Source organism: Arvicanthis niloticus, chromosome 9, assembly GCF_011762505.2.
Source record: "Arvicanthis niloticus isolate mArvNil1 chromosome 9, mArvNil1.pat.X, whole genome shotgun sequence".
In the NCBI taxonomy this organism is placed as follows: domain Eukaryota; kingdom Metazoa; phylum Chordata; class Mammalia; order Rodentia; family Muridae; genus Arvicanthis; species Arvicanthis niloticus.
In genome coordinates, this window is record NC_047666.1 from 59,929,606 (window position 1) to 59,946,126 (window position 16,521).

Genomic DNA, 16,521 nt, shown 5'->3' on the forward strand with positions numbered 1-16,521 from the left:
CTCCCCCCACCCTTCCCTCTCCATGCACTGGGTGTCTGTACTTTTGTTAAGGACAGCTATTCTTGAACATTCAGGTATTTGTAGTAATCACATTTGTAGTGATGAGGAGGAGGAGGAGAAGAAGGAGGAGATCTTTAAAGAAGCCAACCAGTCAGTCAACTTGGGAACCACAATATCAGCCAAAGCTAACTCAGGAAGAGCTCCGACATGACCCCCTCATCTCCTGTCTCTTACAGATATACGGTCTGCCAGGTATGCAGCAGAAGAAATTCATCCCAAGTTCCCACTTGTCTGAAAATGATAACTGTGTATGGTACTGGAGAACTGATAAACACCCAGACTCAGTACGACACAGGGAAGAGAAGGATGTCTACAGATATATGGAGGTAAACCTTACTATCTATCAACATCCTGCTCTGTGAATTATTTAGGTTTAATGAAACACTATATTAATGAACAATTTTAGGCTTAGGCCAAGGATGTGAGTCACTGGCAGATCACCCACCTTACATGTAAATCTACATCTTGGAAAGTGGGCAGTCTAGACTATTTTATCTCTCTATTGCAGAAACTGTCACAGAGTGGGGACAAACTGCTTAGTAGTAGTAGCAGTAGTAGTAACGGTTTTTCAGACAGGCTCTCATTATGTAGCTCTGGTTGTCCTGCCTCTCACTCTGTAGACCAGGCTGGCCTCAAACTCATAGAGATCTGCCTGCCTCTGACTCTCATGTGCTGGGATTAAAGGCATGTGTGCCACCATGCATGGCTGTGAGTGACCTCTAAAAATAAGAAGAGCATTGCATCAGAAAGAAGGCCTGAACATATGCCTCGCTATAAATTCTGTTCCTCATTGTACTCCCTAATGAGTATGAGACACACAATTTAATAGGAAATATACTTGAACCTGTAAAACTATATGTGAAATATTTACTGCAAATTTTATACCTCCTTTTTTTCAGAATTTTGAGGTATTTTACTTGATTAATACTTTTCTTTTTAGGACATGGGTTTAACGGCACTCACAAACTTGAAGATCAACTATCCTACGCTTTGTTATAACTATGACATGGTTCCAATGGCAGGTAAAATAACAAATCAGTATTTTCAGAACAAAATAAATGTGACTTATTTATCAAAGCTGGTAAAATAAAATTGTAGTGCATGTATAGCATCCAAGTAAGAGAAAAAGAACCCAACATAACCAGAGCAAAGTGTGCTCAGATGTATGCTGCTACTACAAGGAAGTTAAAGGCTGGAGGTCCTTCCTTCAATGTTAAAATAAGACAAAATTCAATAGTTATTGTGTTACAGGATCATTGTGTGAAGTGGGAAGAACTTCTGTAGATGTGTCATGAGAGGTGAAGAGAGTCCCCTAAGTATTAGAGAGGAAAGATAGAAAATCCAGGAACTGCAAATAAAGGTGAGGATAGAAAGGAAAAAATGCACTTATGTCAAAGGGTGTGGCACACTCATAGATTAACCAATGAACCATTTAATCTTTCCCTCTTCCTCTCATCTGGGTCCCTTTCAGAGTGACTGCACCATTTGCATCCCCACCAACAGTGAATGAAGGCTCCCTTTCCCTGTATCTTCTCCAGCACTTGTTGTCAGTTATTTTGTTGACTTTAGACATCCTGATTGGGATGAGATGCAAACTGAGTTGTCTTAATTTATGTTTTCCTAATAGCCTGCATAACAAACACTGTTAGAAGATATGTTTTAACCTTTTAAATTTTCTTTTGAAACTGTTTAGATCCACAGCCCATTTTTTAAGTTGGACTGTTTGTTTTCTCGACTGTTTGGTGTTTTAGTTCTTTATATAGTCAGGGTATCTATCTTCTATCAGATGTACAGATAGCAAAGATTTTTCTCCCACTTTCTGAGCTTTCACTTCACTCAACTGATTGTTCCCTGGTTGTGCGAAAGCATTTCAGTTTTATGAGGTCCCATTTGTCAGGTATTTACCTTGATTTCTACGTGAATGGGTCTCATTCAGAGTCCTTGCCTACACGTGTATTTTGTAGAGCTGCTGCCTATGGTTCTTCCCCTAGCAGTTTCAGGTTTCATGTTGATGACCTTGATGCATTTGGCGTTGATTTTTGTGCAGGGCCATAGATAGAGGTCTACATTCATTCTTCTATGTGTGAGCATCCAGTTTTCCCTGCATCATTTGTGGAAGATGCTGTTTTTCCTCTGGTGTGTGTCTTGGCATCTATATCAACTACCAGATTCCTGTGATTACATGAGTATAATTGGATCTTGTATTTTGTTCAATTGATCTACATGTCTATTTTTGTGCCTTTACCATGATGGTTTTATTACTATACCTCTGTAATATAACTTGAAATTCTGAAACACTATCTTTATTATTATTATTATTATTATTATTATTTATATTCTACATACTAAAATTTTATATCTGAGTTAACATAAAATAAAACATTATTCTGACTGGACTATTTTAATTTTCCTCATACTGATTTGAAATGAAATTGAAATATTTTCACAAGTTTCTAAACACAACAGGGCCTGAGGCACTGTGACTACTCTAGACAATGGAATAATTGAGCAACTATCACTGTAGCTGTTAAGGTAATGGGAGATGAACTTCATCGCCACCTTTAAATGCTATATTTCTTGCCAAGAAAAATCAAGCCAGTGCTATGATTCTTGGGTAATAAACTTCCTATTTCTAACCCAAGAGTTTCTACTTATACCTCTTTCAGTTTTTATACAAATTGAAAACCTATTAAAATACTGAGTTAAGCCTAAAAACCTTAAGAAAGAAAAAACATTGCAAGAATATCTCTGCTGATATTGTAGACATCATGTAGTTCTGGTCTGGAGTGATTCTCATTATAGCCACAAGACCTGTTACCTAGGATCATAGTGTCTTCATTCCTCCTAGGGGGCACATTATATCTGTAAGCATTCACCAAGTCTCCAATATCCAACCCAAAAAGTATGCATCATGGTTCCTTGCAAGTTCAACTACTCTAGGGGAGATGTCTCCTTTGACAAAGATGTTACTCAGTCTCCCCCAAAATGAGTGATTCAATGCATTATTTCCAGTGTAACCTTAAGAGTGTTTAAAGTCCAAATTTAACTGAAAATTAAGCTGCATTTACATTGCACCATCGTGCCCCATTGTATTCAAGTTCTGTGTTCCTTTCTTCCTTTGTAACTTCATAGTAACTGCTTTGAAATCTGATTCAGCACTACTACCAAATAGAAATCCACCACCTGAAGAGCCACTTACTGAAACAATTCGGAAATATTTTCCTGAAACCTGGGTGTGGGACATAGTCACAGTAAAGTAAGTGATTTCCATTTGTATGAATTGTGCTGGGTAAAAAATTTTTCTTCGTTTTCTTGGATTTCTCTAATATGTATCATAAACAAAGAAAACTGGTCATATAGAAAACCATAGCATATCAACCCATCAATTATACAGCACGCCTATTACCATCACCCCCGGAAAATGCACATAAAAACTGTCACTTACCTTTCTGGTAGTTAAAACTATTCAGGATCACCATAATGACTAATGGTGCAGCAGTCTTACATGGAGCAGACTATGAGATAGCTATATGGAGTAGACCATATAAGTCATAAAACTGTTGTATGGTATTTTGAAGATGGTAATTCAGAGAAAACTTCAAGTCTATGTTCAGATTTCCACTAACCTATGAACTTTGAGATGCTGTGGGACTGTGAGTTGTGTTGGTAGAACAAGTCTAGAGAAAGACCTTTTATTTTGCCACCTGGAGTCCCATTTATTCTGTTCCCTTCCTATCATTCCTTTGAAGGACTGCAAAGAAATGGTGTCTTGTCACACTCAGAGTTACCATCTCAGAGATAACCAATTCATGTGCTCACTTTCTATGCTTTACACACCCACTCTCCCAGCTCCTCAGGAGTGGCTGAAGTGGAAATGACAGTCCCTGACACCATCACTGAATGGAAGGCCGGAGCCCTCTGCCTGTCCAATGATACTGGCCTTGGTCTCTCCTCTGTGGCACCTCTCCAAGCCTTCCAGCCCTTCTTTGTGGAGCTCTCGTTGCCCTACTCTGTCATCCGTGGAGAAACCTTCATGCTCAAAGCCACTGTGATGAACTTCCTCCCTACAAGCATGCGGGTAAACACCTTTCTGAATTAAGCATTACCAGAGGGAAAAGGGCAATTAGTGTCTGTAAATTATAACTAAGACTTAAGGGAATAGAAGAAAGAAAGTGGGAAAGAGACTGTATTGGGCCACTCAGCAAGCAGTTTCAAGTGCTTAAACAATTCCCAGACTCTAGATACATATATACAGCAAAGAGTTGTTTAACAATATGGATACTGCATAAAATTAGGTGATGTTGACAGTATTTAAACAGCACAAACTGTACTAACAGAAATAGGATATTCCATGTAGCCTCTGTGTACAAAGAACATAGTCTACATAGATATAGGAGGTTGATGTCCAGATAAAATGGCCTATTGTTTTACAATGGATTTTGCTTTTGTTAGAGGTAGGTGTATACTTCAAAATAGTAGTTAAAAATCTAATACAGTAAATGTATTTCTGCCATCAAAATAGAACAAATATGAGTAGAGACATATGTAATTATCTCCTTAATGGTTTGTGTAGATAATACATAGATGATAGCTAAATAAAGTTTAGGACATATATGTGTGGATGAAATCTATTCAAGCCTTCTGTGTCAACTTACATGACATTTTGGACATGTTTTCCAAACACATTCTCTCCTGTACTTGTTCTAACACAAGTCCCCTTCACACTCTTTTGCCTACCTACTCCCATGTATAACACCTTGTACTTCCACAGCAACATTGGTTTTTGCCCTTTCTTTTTCCTGTGGGGCCACAGATAGTTGTGCAGCTGGAAGCCTCTCCTGATTTCACAGTTGTTCCAGTAGAAAAAGACCAAGATTCTTACTGCCTTGGTGCCAATGGGAGACACACCTCATCCTGGGTGGTAACTCCCAAAACTTTAGGTGAGTGAAAACTTTGTAAAAGGGTTATACACAGAAAAAGGTGAGTGTAGCAAGTTTCTTCAGTTACTTTCTTCTCATTGGGTCCCCAAGAGGAAGCTCTCAGTCATTGCTGCTGCTGGAGTGTGTTTACCATCTTCTTAAATACAAGACAGGCTCCTGAACCACTCCTAGAACAGAGGATACCCTGCAGATCTTGGGGCTTGGTGAATGCCAGGTACCTGGCAGATCTGAGCTCAGCTCTCTGGACCCTTTGTTTCAGGGAATGTGAATTTCTCTGTGTCTGCTGAAGCACAACAGTCCCCAGAGCCCTGTGATTCTGAGGTGGCCACAGTTCCTGAAACTGGGAGAAAGGACACAGTAGTCAAAGTCCTGATAGTTGAGGTGAGTAACCCTCCCCAGTCAGCAGTGTGCTGATTCCAGAAAATGGAGCAATGTTGATTATACTTAGATGAAAAATAAAAAATAATAAAATAAAACTTTGAGATAGATCATAGCTGGCAAGCCCATGCTTTTAAACCCACATGTGTTCTGTTCTCTTTTCCCTTCCTAGTCTTTAAACTGATGCTTTCGGGGCAAGGAAGAGAATCTAAGACAGTTTATCTTCTCAAGGCTATATCTCTTTCTTCAGATTATGATCTACCCCTTTTTCTTTATTATCTTTCCCTATGGGTTTCTTTTTGATCTGGCATGCCTAAATTTTCATATGCTGAAGCCATTCCAGCCCATGGACTCACAAGTAAAGCTGTCTCTCAAAAGACAAAACAAAACAAAAAACTGCCCCCAGTAATTCTGTGTTTGCACACTCAGTGTTTGATTTCTCATGTCTGAATTTCCTGTCTTTTTGTCCAAGCCTGAAGGAATCGAGAAAGAGCATACCTTCAGCTCACTGCTCTGCACATCAGGTGAGAACCTGTCAAAGCACAATGAGATAGTGACTTAAGTCAGTTAATAAGAGATCTTGCAGTACTGCTTTAAGAAAATCAGAATACTGTGTACCTTATAACACCTAACACACAAACAAAACTGAGTCTCATAAATTAAGATCGTCATTTACCCAATGAAACTCTCAAGAGTGTATCACGGGTCACTGTAGCCCCTTTTGGCTTTAGAATACAGAAGCCTCTTCATCCATCTCAATACTTAGAAAGTTATAGAAAAGGAATGACTGAGAAGAGGTCACAATTGAGATTTTCTCTAAAAAGAGAAGGTGGGAAGATAGAGAATATCTTGGAAAGTACCATATTTGTTTTATGTTGGATCATAAATAGAAAACAAAGATTTATATGGCTGAAAAATCTTCATACTTGAGTCAAGCTAAATTGTGGTATATACTTAGCATAACGTTTTTCTCTAGTGGTTGTTTTTATGCCTTGCTCTTTTATTCCTGCTCCTCACCAGAAGCTAACTATTGCAAACGAAATATAGCAACGTATCACACAAAAGGAAGCTCACTGTCCCCTAGGGACAAGCATTAGGTCAGGGAATGTCCACTCGCAATAGTGACTGCATTGCTGGCACCTCTGTTAGCTGGTACTGGTAGTGTCTACTCAAACATATTTGTCAAAAGAATGAAGAAATTAGAACAACTTTAATTTTATGTAAAATCCATTATTATATGAAAGTTAGCAAAAGAGATTAAATAAAGCAAATTTCTGTATAAAGCAGGCAAACTAATGTAACAGTTCCAAATATGGTGGGTGGAAGAAAATCATCATATAGTGTTAAAATTATTTAAATGTTTTCCATGGAAGAAAAAGCAGGAATGAGTGGGGTGGGTCACTGGAGATATATGTTTTTTAAAGCCAAAGATAGGATAACAAAAGCCCTATTCTTTCCACTGGTCAGCTCTGCTTCCCCTCATAGTTACTGAATAAAGTGTAATCTACCCACTATCCCTGCTATAGGAAAGAGTCCATGACTGCTGCATGGAAGAGATCAGAGAGCCTCCCAAGCAACTCAGGGAACCAGAAAGAACAAAAGCCAGCTCAGGATTTCTCTATTCCCTTGTTCTGACACTTGGGATGTTTACTCACACATTGCTTTGTTTTAGGATTCCATCCTTGTGATAAAACACCATAACCAAAAGCAACTTGGAGAGTTGATCAGCATCCATGACCACAGATCATCATGAAGTGAAGTCAGGGCAGGAATCTAGAAGCAGGAACTGAAGCAGAAGCTGTGGTGTGGTACAGCTTCCTAGCTTGCTCTGCCCTTGCTCACTTTGCTTTCTTATACACCACAGATGGTGTACACTGAGCCAGGACCTGCCACAGCTAATATTTAAAAAGAAAAGCTTCAAGACTGGCTTCCAGGAAAAAGGCAATTTCTCAACTAAGGTTCTCCATCTCAGAAAACAATAACTTATGTCAAAGTACACACAGAGAGAGAGAGAGAGAGAGAGAGAGAGAGAGAGAGAGAGAGAGAGAGAGAGAGGATTTTCCTAAACCAAAATTCAGTCAATGACAAAGTTTCATGTGTTTATTAAAATAACTAATTAGGGCATTGATAGAGGTATAGGACCACATATCCAAGAGTCTCAGACATTCCATTTGGACAGATGATTGATTCAAAACAATGGGTGATGAAAGGGAAGGTGATGGAGATTGACAAGCCTGTGATACCAGGAAATGTAGATTTGTGATATTTATCTCAAGATCATTTTTTCTAGGGAGTCAAGACCTCAAAGCTTAAGACACAGTTCTGAAGCCACTGATCTTAGGGCACTTTAGATGTGCAGAGAACAGAGATGATCATCTACCTGTTTGTTTTGCTTATTAAGATGCTGAGGTATCAGAAAAATTGTCCCTGGTGCTCCCACCAACAGTAGTGAAAGATTCAGCCAGAGCCCATTTCTCTGTGATGGGTGAGTCAATTCATCCCTGGGAGACTTGGAACAATAGTCACTAACCCTGCCCTGTCCCCACCATAATTCCAAATGTAGAGTCCAAACTACTACACTTGATCTTTGTAACATTTTTAATATCCACTAAATAATACTGGTAATATTAAATGAATGGGGCTGTGCAGGCCAACATTCTAAGCGGCAGAACCTCTGCCTAGCTCAAGCCGCCATGACCTGAAGCCAAATGCTACACAGCTGAAAGAGACCAGAGGCCACTGGTGTTCCACAGCTAAAAATGTGCAGCCAGAAACACCAGCCCTGGCACCCACTAGATGCCAGCATGGGAGATGGCTCTGCCAATCATCCACACTGTGTCCACAAGGCTGGGCTGAGCCCAGACCATTCCACCATCCATGCATTACCATAAGAATGACACTCTAATATTGAAAGATTATATAATAGCTTTATATATTTGGTAATGCTCAAATAACAAGAAGCCCACACAATTAGAGGTTTTACCCAATACCTAACCTAGATATTACAACTACCTTAGACTGCTGGAGACACACATACATGCTCTGCCATTTTCCCCTCTCTCTCTCCTCTTTCTTTTTTCTAGCTACTCCTCATCCTTCTCCTTACTACTCCCACATTAGCTCCTCCCAAAATAATATATTGAGCTCCTCCCAAGTTTAACATAGAGGGAAATATACCACTACACCCACTGGGTTCCAGCACACATCACCCATAAAATTCGTTCACATCACTGAAAAGTGATTTTATTAAAGATGTTATTTTGTTCTTGAAGAAAATGGCTATTCTGATGTCATGCCTCTCACTTCCAGGTGATATCTTGAGTTCAGCTATAAAAAACACACAAAATCTTCTCCAGATGCCCACTGGCTGTGGAGAGCAAAACATGATCCTTTTTGTTCCCAACATCTATGTACTGAAATATTTGAATGAAACCCAACAACTGACTCCGAAGATCAAGTCCAAGGCCCTTGGCTTCCTCAGAACTGGTCAGTAAGGCTCAGTAACTACACCTTGTTCTTGTAAATATTCTCTCTAGAAGTGTCTAGAAATAGGCTTAGCATTGGAGGGGAGAGCTGAGCAATGTGCTCACTCAGTCCAATAAGCCAGGGTACATGAGGGTCTCTCTGACTTCAGATTTACTGCCTGCCATTCTCTCATGTCTCCATGTCTTCAGAACAAACCCAAAGCCTTATATTTCAGGTTATCAGAGAGAACTGAACTACAAACACAAGGATGGCTCCTACAGTGCCTACGGGGATCAATCTGGCCAGAGTCAAGGAAACACTTGGTAAGAATAGTTCACTGTATACCAGGCCTTGTGCAACTCTTGTTATTCACAACAGTTATACATGCTCCTTATTTTATGAGAGTCTAGCAGATGCCTGAACCTGAGAAGGATATGTTTGAGGTAATGAAGTCATAGACTGCAGGAGTAAGTTTTCCTCCAGGCTCATCTGCTTTGATTCTGTACCATGTGCTTTACTGGCTTCGGTAAGCTGGCTTTTACATTTCTCTCCAAGATCAGTCATCAGTAAATGACTGACTACACTTGGCTGAGAGTCCAAAGATGCTTATAACTAAGACTTGAAAATCTGTTGTCATTCTTCATGTGATCTTTCATTGCATAAGAATGTATTATTGATGGCTGAAGATATGGCTCAGCGGTTAAGAACACTGACTGTGCTTCTAAAGGTCCTGAGTTCAATTCCCAGCAACCACAGGGTCACTCAAAGCCATTTATACTGGGCTCTGATGCCCTCTTCTGGTTTATCTGAAGACACCGACAATGTGCTCACATACATAAAATAAATAAATAATTATTAAAAAATAATTATTCACTAACTTAAAAACAAAACAAAAAGACTGGGTTATTGAGATAAAAAAAAAAAAAACACAAATGACGAACAGGTGACAGAGAAAAAAGAGACAGGCATAAACCAGAGATAAACCAAGAAGAAAGACCTAATTTTTTGAGGCAGAAAACATATAGCTTGGGGTTTTAGGGAAGGAGATTATTTTTATCTACAAAAGGAAACCACAGGGAGTGGGGAATGCCTAGGATAAGTATGCAGGTGTGTCAGATAAACACCAGAGGACTCAGGATAGAAACAATGAGAAAGAAAAGCAGAAAGCACCTGAAACCACACCTAGTGAGTGTCCATCCAAGTGGATCAAGGAATGGAAGACTTTTTTGGAGTATCCAGGGTCACTGTCCAGCTGTTCTTCTCAGAGACCCTTAGACTGATTGCTCACTGGTGTGGACCGGGCCTCTGGACACCCCTGTGTAGAGGAGCTGCCTCAGAACTAAAGCTTCATCCCCCACTCTCCCTCTCTCCCATCAGGCTCACAGCCTTTGTGCTCAAGTCTTTTGCTCAAGCTCAAGCCTTCATCTTCATTGATGAGTTACACATCAACCAAGCCTTCACCTGGCTCTCCCATCAGCAGAAGGACAATGGCTGCTTCCGGAGCTCTGGGTCACTCTTCCACAATGACATGAAGGTGATCTTTTCTGAACTGGTGACCTAATAACACCTTAAAGTCAGGTCATACTACCTACCATGGGGAGGAATAAACCTCTAGGTTGGGAATGTACGTTTTCATAATGGGGATATGAATGGGAACTTCCATTGAATACATGGGTTGGCCTTGAGCAGGGAAGGCAACCTTGATAAATTGCTTCCTGTATATTCTGATGATCTCACTCCTTGTTTGCAGGGGGGAGTAGATGATGAAATGACCCTCTCTGCATACATAACCATAGCCCTTCTGGAAAGTTCACTTCCAGCCACGGTAGGTGCCATGTTGCTTTTCTAGCATCCAAAAGTGGTATAAACCCTGTGGCTTTTTAACCTCTCTAAAGCCAAGTGGCAGCTTGTTTTTTTTTTTTTAAATGATTTCCATTTGTCTGATTCTATTAATGATCATCCATTTGCTCAATGAAATCCTGGATATGTTACAAAGATCAACCAGAAAACACAGCCTCTGATACTGTCCCTGTTAGTTTGTATCTTAAATGGAACACAATTTATAAAACGGAATGGCTCCCAAAAGATAGAAGAGAGGATAGACAGACAATCAATGACAGGAATAAGAGAGGAAAGAAAGAAGGGAGGAAGGGAAGGAAGAAAAGAGAGGAAGAGAGGGTACAGGAAGTAAGGGAGGGAAGGAAAAGCATGGAATGGACAGAAAGAGAGGGAGGGATGACGGAAGGAGAGAGTGGGATAAAGGATGGGAAGTATGAAGGGAGGGAGGAGAGAGAAAAGAGAGAAGGGATGGGGAGGGTAGAGAAAGTAAGGAAAGAAAGGTGAAAGGAAGACAGAGAAGGAGAGGGAAGAAGGGAGAGGGAAGGAAGGTAAAAAAAGGGAGAGTTGAAGAAAGAATGGGGAGGGAGGAGAAGGGAGAGAAGGGGAGGAGAGGGACGATTCATTTGAAACACATAAACATAGCTTCCATATTTGTCTGAGACCTGCTATGACTTTTTTCACATAGCTCAGTTTTTCTTGTTCTGCCAAAAGCACCCCGTAGTCTCCAAAGCCCTGAGCTGCCTGGAGTCATCCTGGAAGACCACAGAGCAAGGAGGAAATGGCAGCTTTGTGTACACCAAGGCATTGATGGCCTATGCTTTTGCTCTGGCGGGGAACCAGGATAAGAGAAATGAAATACTGAAGTCACTTGATAAGGAAGCTATAAAGGAAGGTAGGAATGTGTGTTCTCATGTTTGTCTCCATCCAGCTCCAGTGAAGGAAAATAGAAGAGCACATGGAGTGTGGAAAGAGCATTCCATGTCAGTCCCATCTTCATAGCACACTGAGGTTTCTCCTTGGGCTGCCCCATTAAGAACTGAGTCTTCAAAACAAATTAAAAAAAAAAATAACTGAGTCTTCCTTCTATACAAAAGCCTTTTGTTTGGTATTTTCTGATAGTGTGACCAAAATCAACAAATACAATCTCACAATAGAACACTTGCAAGTCTAACTCAGTTAGGTGAATGTACCTAAAGCCCAGCTTTTCTCTTTTACCTATAAACGTACCAGGAAGAGCAAAGACTATGAAGAACACAAAGAGGAAAGGTGCATAAAGGTTTTGCTATTTCAGTGGCAACTCTGACCCCACTGGGAAACTTTAGTAGTCATCTGGTTTGAAAGCTACACAAGTGACGTTTTGTTGGATATGAGGGAGATAATGAGTAAAAGAATCTGTCTGCTAATGTCCCTTCACCAGCTCTGCTAGAGCACCATTGAGGATGTAATTTAGTTAATAACTTACACATTTCTGTCCATGGTCTTTCACAATCAAGACCTATAACACCAATTCAAGATTTTCACTATGGATTAGTAAATGTGGGCATATTGTGAGTGAAATTTTTAAAACCTTCTAAAACCTTTTATAGTTCCTTCTTTCTACATATGGACATGCAGTCATTGCCCACTCAGACTTTTCATTATTTCTCTATTTTTACCCCAAGACAACTCCATCCATTGGGAAAGACCTCAGAAACCCAGTAAATCCGAGGACACTTTGTACGAACCCCAGGCTGCCTCTGCTGAGGTAGAGATGAGCGCCTATGTCGTCCTGGCTCGCCTCACTGCCCAGCCAGCCCCAGCCCCTGAGGACCTGACTTTGTCAATGAACACCATCAAGTGGCTCACAAAGCAGCAGAATTCCCATGGTGGCTTCTCCTCCACACAGGTCAGTGGTTTTCCTTCAAAGTCCCCATTCAGTTAGAGGATTTGAACAAGAGATGCAGGGACCATAGAAAGCGGAAGAGGAGAGAAGAACAAGGGCATGTTATTCATGGATATTTTGTGTCTGTAGGAAGTGAGGGCTCCTGTATATCATAATAAATTGCCCTAGTTCCTGTGTCTGGCCACAGGAGTTCTCTTCAGACTACAGTTAGTGAAACAAGCCTACATTGCCTAGAAATTATAACCCAGATCCAATCCTTAATATAAAACGATGACAAAAATCCTGGTATATCCAGAATCCTAGACATAGTTTCCACACTCTAGAACAGCTTGTGGAGACCTATGAACAAACAGACATTTTTATTGCCCTACTGACATTAGGTACAGCTGTTTCCCTTCTCCTGATAGATTCTCCTTAATCTTATGAACGGGTAGATCACCCTCAGGTTTTCTCCAAGCTAGCCAGAGGTCCTGCTGCTTTGCTGTACCTCTTGATACTTGGGAACAACCAGAAATATAAACTATTCACTTTATCATCTAGATGGTATAACTCTCAAGGGGTAATAATATCTCCCACCCCAAAAATATACATCTACCATAATAACTAATTTCTGTTCCAGGTATTCTGGGTATATAGGGCAGAAATAATCTCCAGAGAAGAATTGTGAGATGGTAGGGTCCTCTAAAGGAGAAATGCAATGTATGAAAAGAAAGCTTCTGCTTTGCAGTTCAGTTCTTTCCCTCTCTATTCTATTGAGAATGTTGTGATTGTAAAACCCTCAATGAATGCATCTGCTCTCTTGTTGGACTCTGTTCTCAAGACAGCATCTGGAGCTCTTAGGATAAGAAAGGATCATGTGACAGAGATCCTTCCTGAAGCATGAAGTACACTTGCAGAGAGCATGCCACTGAGGAGCAAGGCAGTGAAGGACAACATTAGATCATAGATCTAATCTATTTAATAAGACTGAATTATGACAGTCACTTGGCCATGCTGTTTGTATGTCTTGATGACACAGCAAGGGAAAAATCAAGATTGTTGATGAGAGTAGGAGCAAGATTTTGTGGGAAGATGAAGGGTCTAACCATGGGAACCTGGGACAGAGGAAGAAAAACAATAAATACTGGGAGAAAATCGCATTTGTATTTATTTTCTGCTGGTTGTTGAGGGGGACTGCATATGCTAGGGTACTCTAAGGAGGAAAAACCATGTGAAGTTGACTCCCACATGTATTCTATATTAAAGCATGAAATAAAGTCTAGAGCTCAAATAATTAGAGACAAAATCTCATGACAGTTTGTTGCAGCCAGAATGAACTTTGAGAAGAGCTCCAGACCTTCCAAATGGATGTTATCCTGAATGGTTTTATTCATTCCTGTCAGGACACTGTGGTGGCCCTCGATGCTCTGTCCAAATATGGAGCAGTTACTTTTTCCAGAAGCCAGAAAAGTGCTTTGGTGACCATCCAGTCTTCAGGATCATTTTCCCAAAATTTCCAAGTAGAGAACAGTAATCACCTGTTACTGCAGCAGGTCCTATTACCAGACATTCCTGGGGACTATACCATCAGTGTGTCGGGTGAAGGATGTGCATATGTTCAGGTAAGATGCTGGGAAGTTGTGAGTATGCATCTGTGAGCCTCCTTCCCCAAAATGCAAAGTCTGGCTTTGCCTAACAGCACACATTGTGCTCAAATTGGGAAAAATTGATCCAAGGACACAGTGCAATGGAGGTGAAGTATTTCTGTTCACTGATTATCAGACTACACTGAGATACAACATGCACATGGAGAAGCAGCAGGCCGCATTTGCTCTACGGGTACAGACAACACCTCTAACTTGTAATAATTCCAAAGGCCACAACAGATTCCAGATCTCACTAGAAATCAGGTATGACATAAGCATGTGTCTCTGTCTCTGTACGAGCATCTGACTGTGTCTCTCAGCTACTATAGGACTGTCTTCCTATAACTCATCATGGAACAGTATGAAAAATAACTAAAATGGGTCTCTTCATTAACATTTTGCTTTGTCTGTAAAAAACAAATTAAAATACTGGACTTCAACAAAATGAACAATGAAGTATTATAGAATTATAATTTCTAATTAGTCTAGATTTAGGGTTCCTTTCGTGACCATTATCATAATAATACATTATTCTTGTACGTGAGACCTTAACATGGATTATTCTTCTTCACCAACAAAGAATAGTCTTCCTTGTCTTTTAAAATTCCATTTTTTTCTAGAGGAAAAAAGATATTCAGTTCTTCTGACACTCATCAAAACTTTGTGCAAAATATAACCAGCATCAGGGTCCAACTGCAGAAACTGAAGGGATCTTGAATGGAAAGTATACATCCATAGCCTGACTTATCATCATACAAACACAAATGTGTGTGTGTGTGTGTGTGTGTGTGTGTCAGCATGTGTGTGTATGACAAAGAACAATGTCAGCCATCAGCCCTCAGGTTCCACACATACTTGTTTTTGATATTAGGTCTCTTACCAGATAAGCAGACGCTGTTGGCTCACCAGCATGCCTGGCAGATCCAGTGATTTTAATGCACTCTCCAGATGATATTGTTATGCAGTCTACTTATATTGACTACAAAGGCCATATATTTTAAGATATGGACAAATAACATAGGCTATATCAGGAATTACTGCTGGACCTCAAAGGAGGCAAGATTCAAACTATTAAAATGACTCCTTCTGTCCACTTCTCTGGTCTGTAGTTACACAGGGAGCCGTCCATCCTCCAACATGGTGATTGCTGATGTGAAGATGGTATCTGGTTTCATCCCATTAAAACCAACAGTGAAAAAGGTAAGCAGAGAGGAGATGTTTGGATTCTCTGTATCCTCAGACTAGGAGCCTACCAACACCATCATAATTATGTCAGGCCATGTCAAAGCAATGTTAGCACTCATTTAACACACTTGAAGTTGTTAAAATACTGATTGATATCGGTATGGATTGTGATAGCAGCCAGTACAATCAAAAGAAAGAATAAGAAACATAAGAATGGAGTCTGAGTTCATTGAGTCCACAATCTAGCTAAGAGTAACTTTTAAAGTGTAATGACCCTGGTCAATAATGATTCAAGGGAAAATATTATTAAATGCCAAAATTGAAGGTGTCATTTTAGATGTTTTTTTTAAGACCTATGAAAACTAACAAGGTAAGGTTGATAACAGTGTTGAGAGAATATGGGGTAAGTACTGACAAATGGGTGACTATTTTTATTTTCAAACAAAAGTCAAAATTATGAATTACTACATTAGATTATATTAAATCAGGCCTTTAGTAGCAAACCCTTCACAATTTTCTGAATATATGTTCATTCTTACTGGAAAGACTTCTTCCCATTCCTTTAAGTGAATTCAATAACTTCCCCTTTTTTATCACCTGCAGTTCCATAGTCCATTTACTGCTCCCACCCCCAAGGCCTTTGCTTCTTCAGTAACGTGGAAGTTTTCTCTCATTTTCAGCTTGAAAAATTAGAGCACGTGAGCAGAACGGAAGTGAGCAAAAACAATGTCTTATTCTATCTGGATCAGGTACAGTTCCTTCTGCCTCCTTAGACATGCCAAGGTGGACAGTCCTTGCGTGATCTATGTAGGTCAGGTGAGGGTCCTTCCAGCTTTCCTATATGTGCGGAGGTAGACACACTTTCTTGGTGAGTTCATGTGGGAAGCCCATAGCAGAAGAGAAGCAATTCTAAAGAAAGCCTTTAGAATTAGAGGCACATCATTCCCTCATTCTACATGATACTTTGAGTTCTTTTTCTCTGGCCTGGACTCATGACTAAGAAGTTAAGAACACTTACTATTCTTGCAGAAGACCAGAATTCAGTTCACAGGAGCCATACCAACTCAAAACTGTCTGTAATTCCAGTTCCAGGGCCTCTGATTCCCTATTCTGGGCCCTATCAGTACACACACACACACACACACAC

At 40.2% G+C, this 16,521-nt stretch overlaps 1 protein-coding gene across 2 annotated transcripts in view; it reads left to right on the top strand.

Annotated features, from left to right (window-relative positions):
* Positions 1–16,521, top strand: part of LOC117715737 (murinoglobulin-1-like) — a 42,721-nt gene that overhangs the window by 24,109 nt on the left and 2,091 nt on the right. For both annotated transcript variants that reach the window (XM_076940514.1, XM_076940513.1), the window contains exons 16-33: positions 237–386; positions 1,001–1,082; positions 3,193–3,316; positions 3,910–4,138; positions 4,874–5,000; positions 5,260–5,381; positions 5,851–5,902; positions 7,780–7,863; positions 8,688–8,864; positions 9,079–9,166; positions 10,221–10,377; positions 10,594–10,668; positions 11,394–11,574; positions 12,344–12,567; positions 13,947–14,165; positions 14,326–14,453; positions 15,299–15,389; positions 16,055–16,123. In XM_076940514.1, coding sequence (XP_076796629.1) covers positions 237–386; positions 1,001–1,082; positions 3,193–3,316; positions 3,910–4,138; positions 4,874–5,000; positions 5,260–5,381; positions 5,851–5,902; positions 7,780–7,863; positions 8,688–8,864; positions 9,079–9,166; positions 10,221–10,377; positions 10,594–10,668; positions 11,394–11,574; positions 12,344–12,567; positions 13,947–14,165; positions 14,326–14,453; positions 15,299–15,389; positions 16,055–16,123 — 2,379 coding nt within the window. The remainder of the gene's footprint in view (positions 1–236; positions 387–1,000; positions 1,083–3,192; positions 3,317–3,909; positions 4,139–4,873; positions 5,001–5,259; positions 5,382–5,850; positions 5,903–7,779; positions 7,864–8,687; positions 8,865–9,078; positions 9,167–10,220; positions 10,378–10,593; positions 10,669–11,393; positions 11,575–12,343; positions 12,568–13,946; positions 14,166–14,325; positions 14,454–15,298; positions 15,390–16,054; positions 16,124–16,521) is intronic.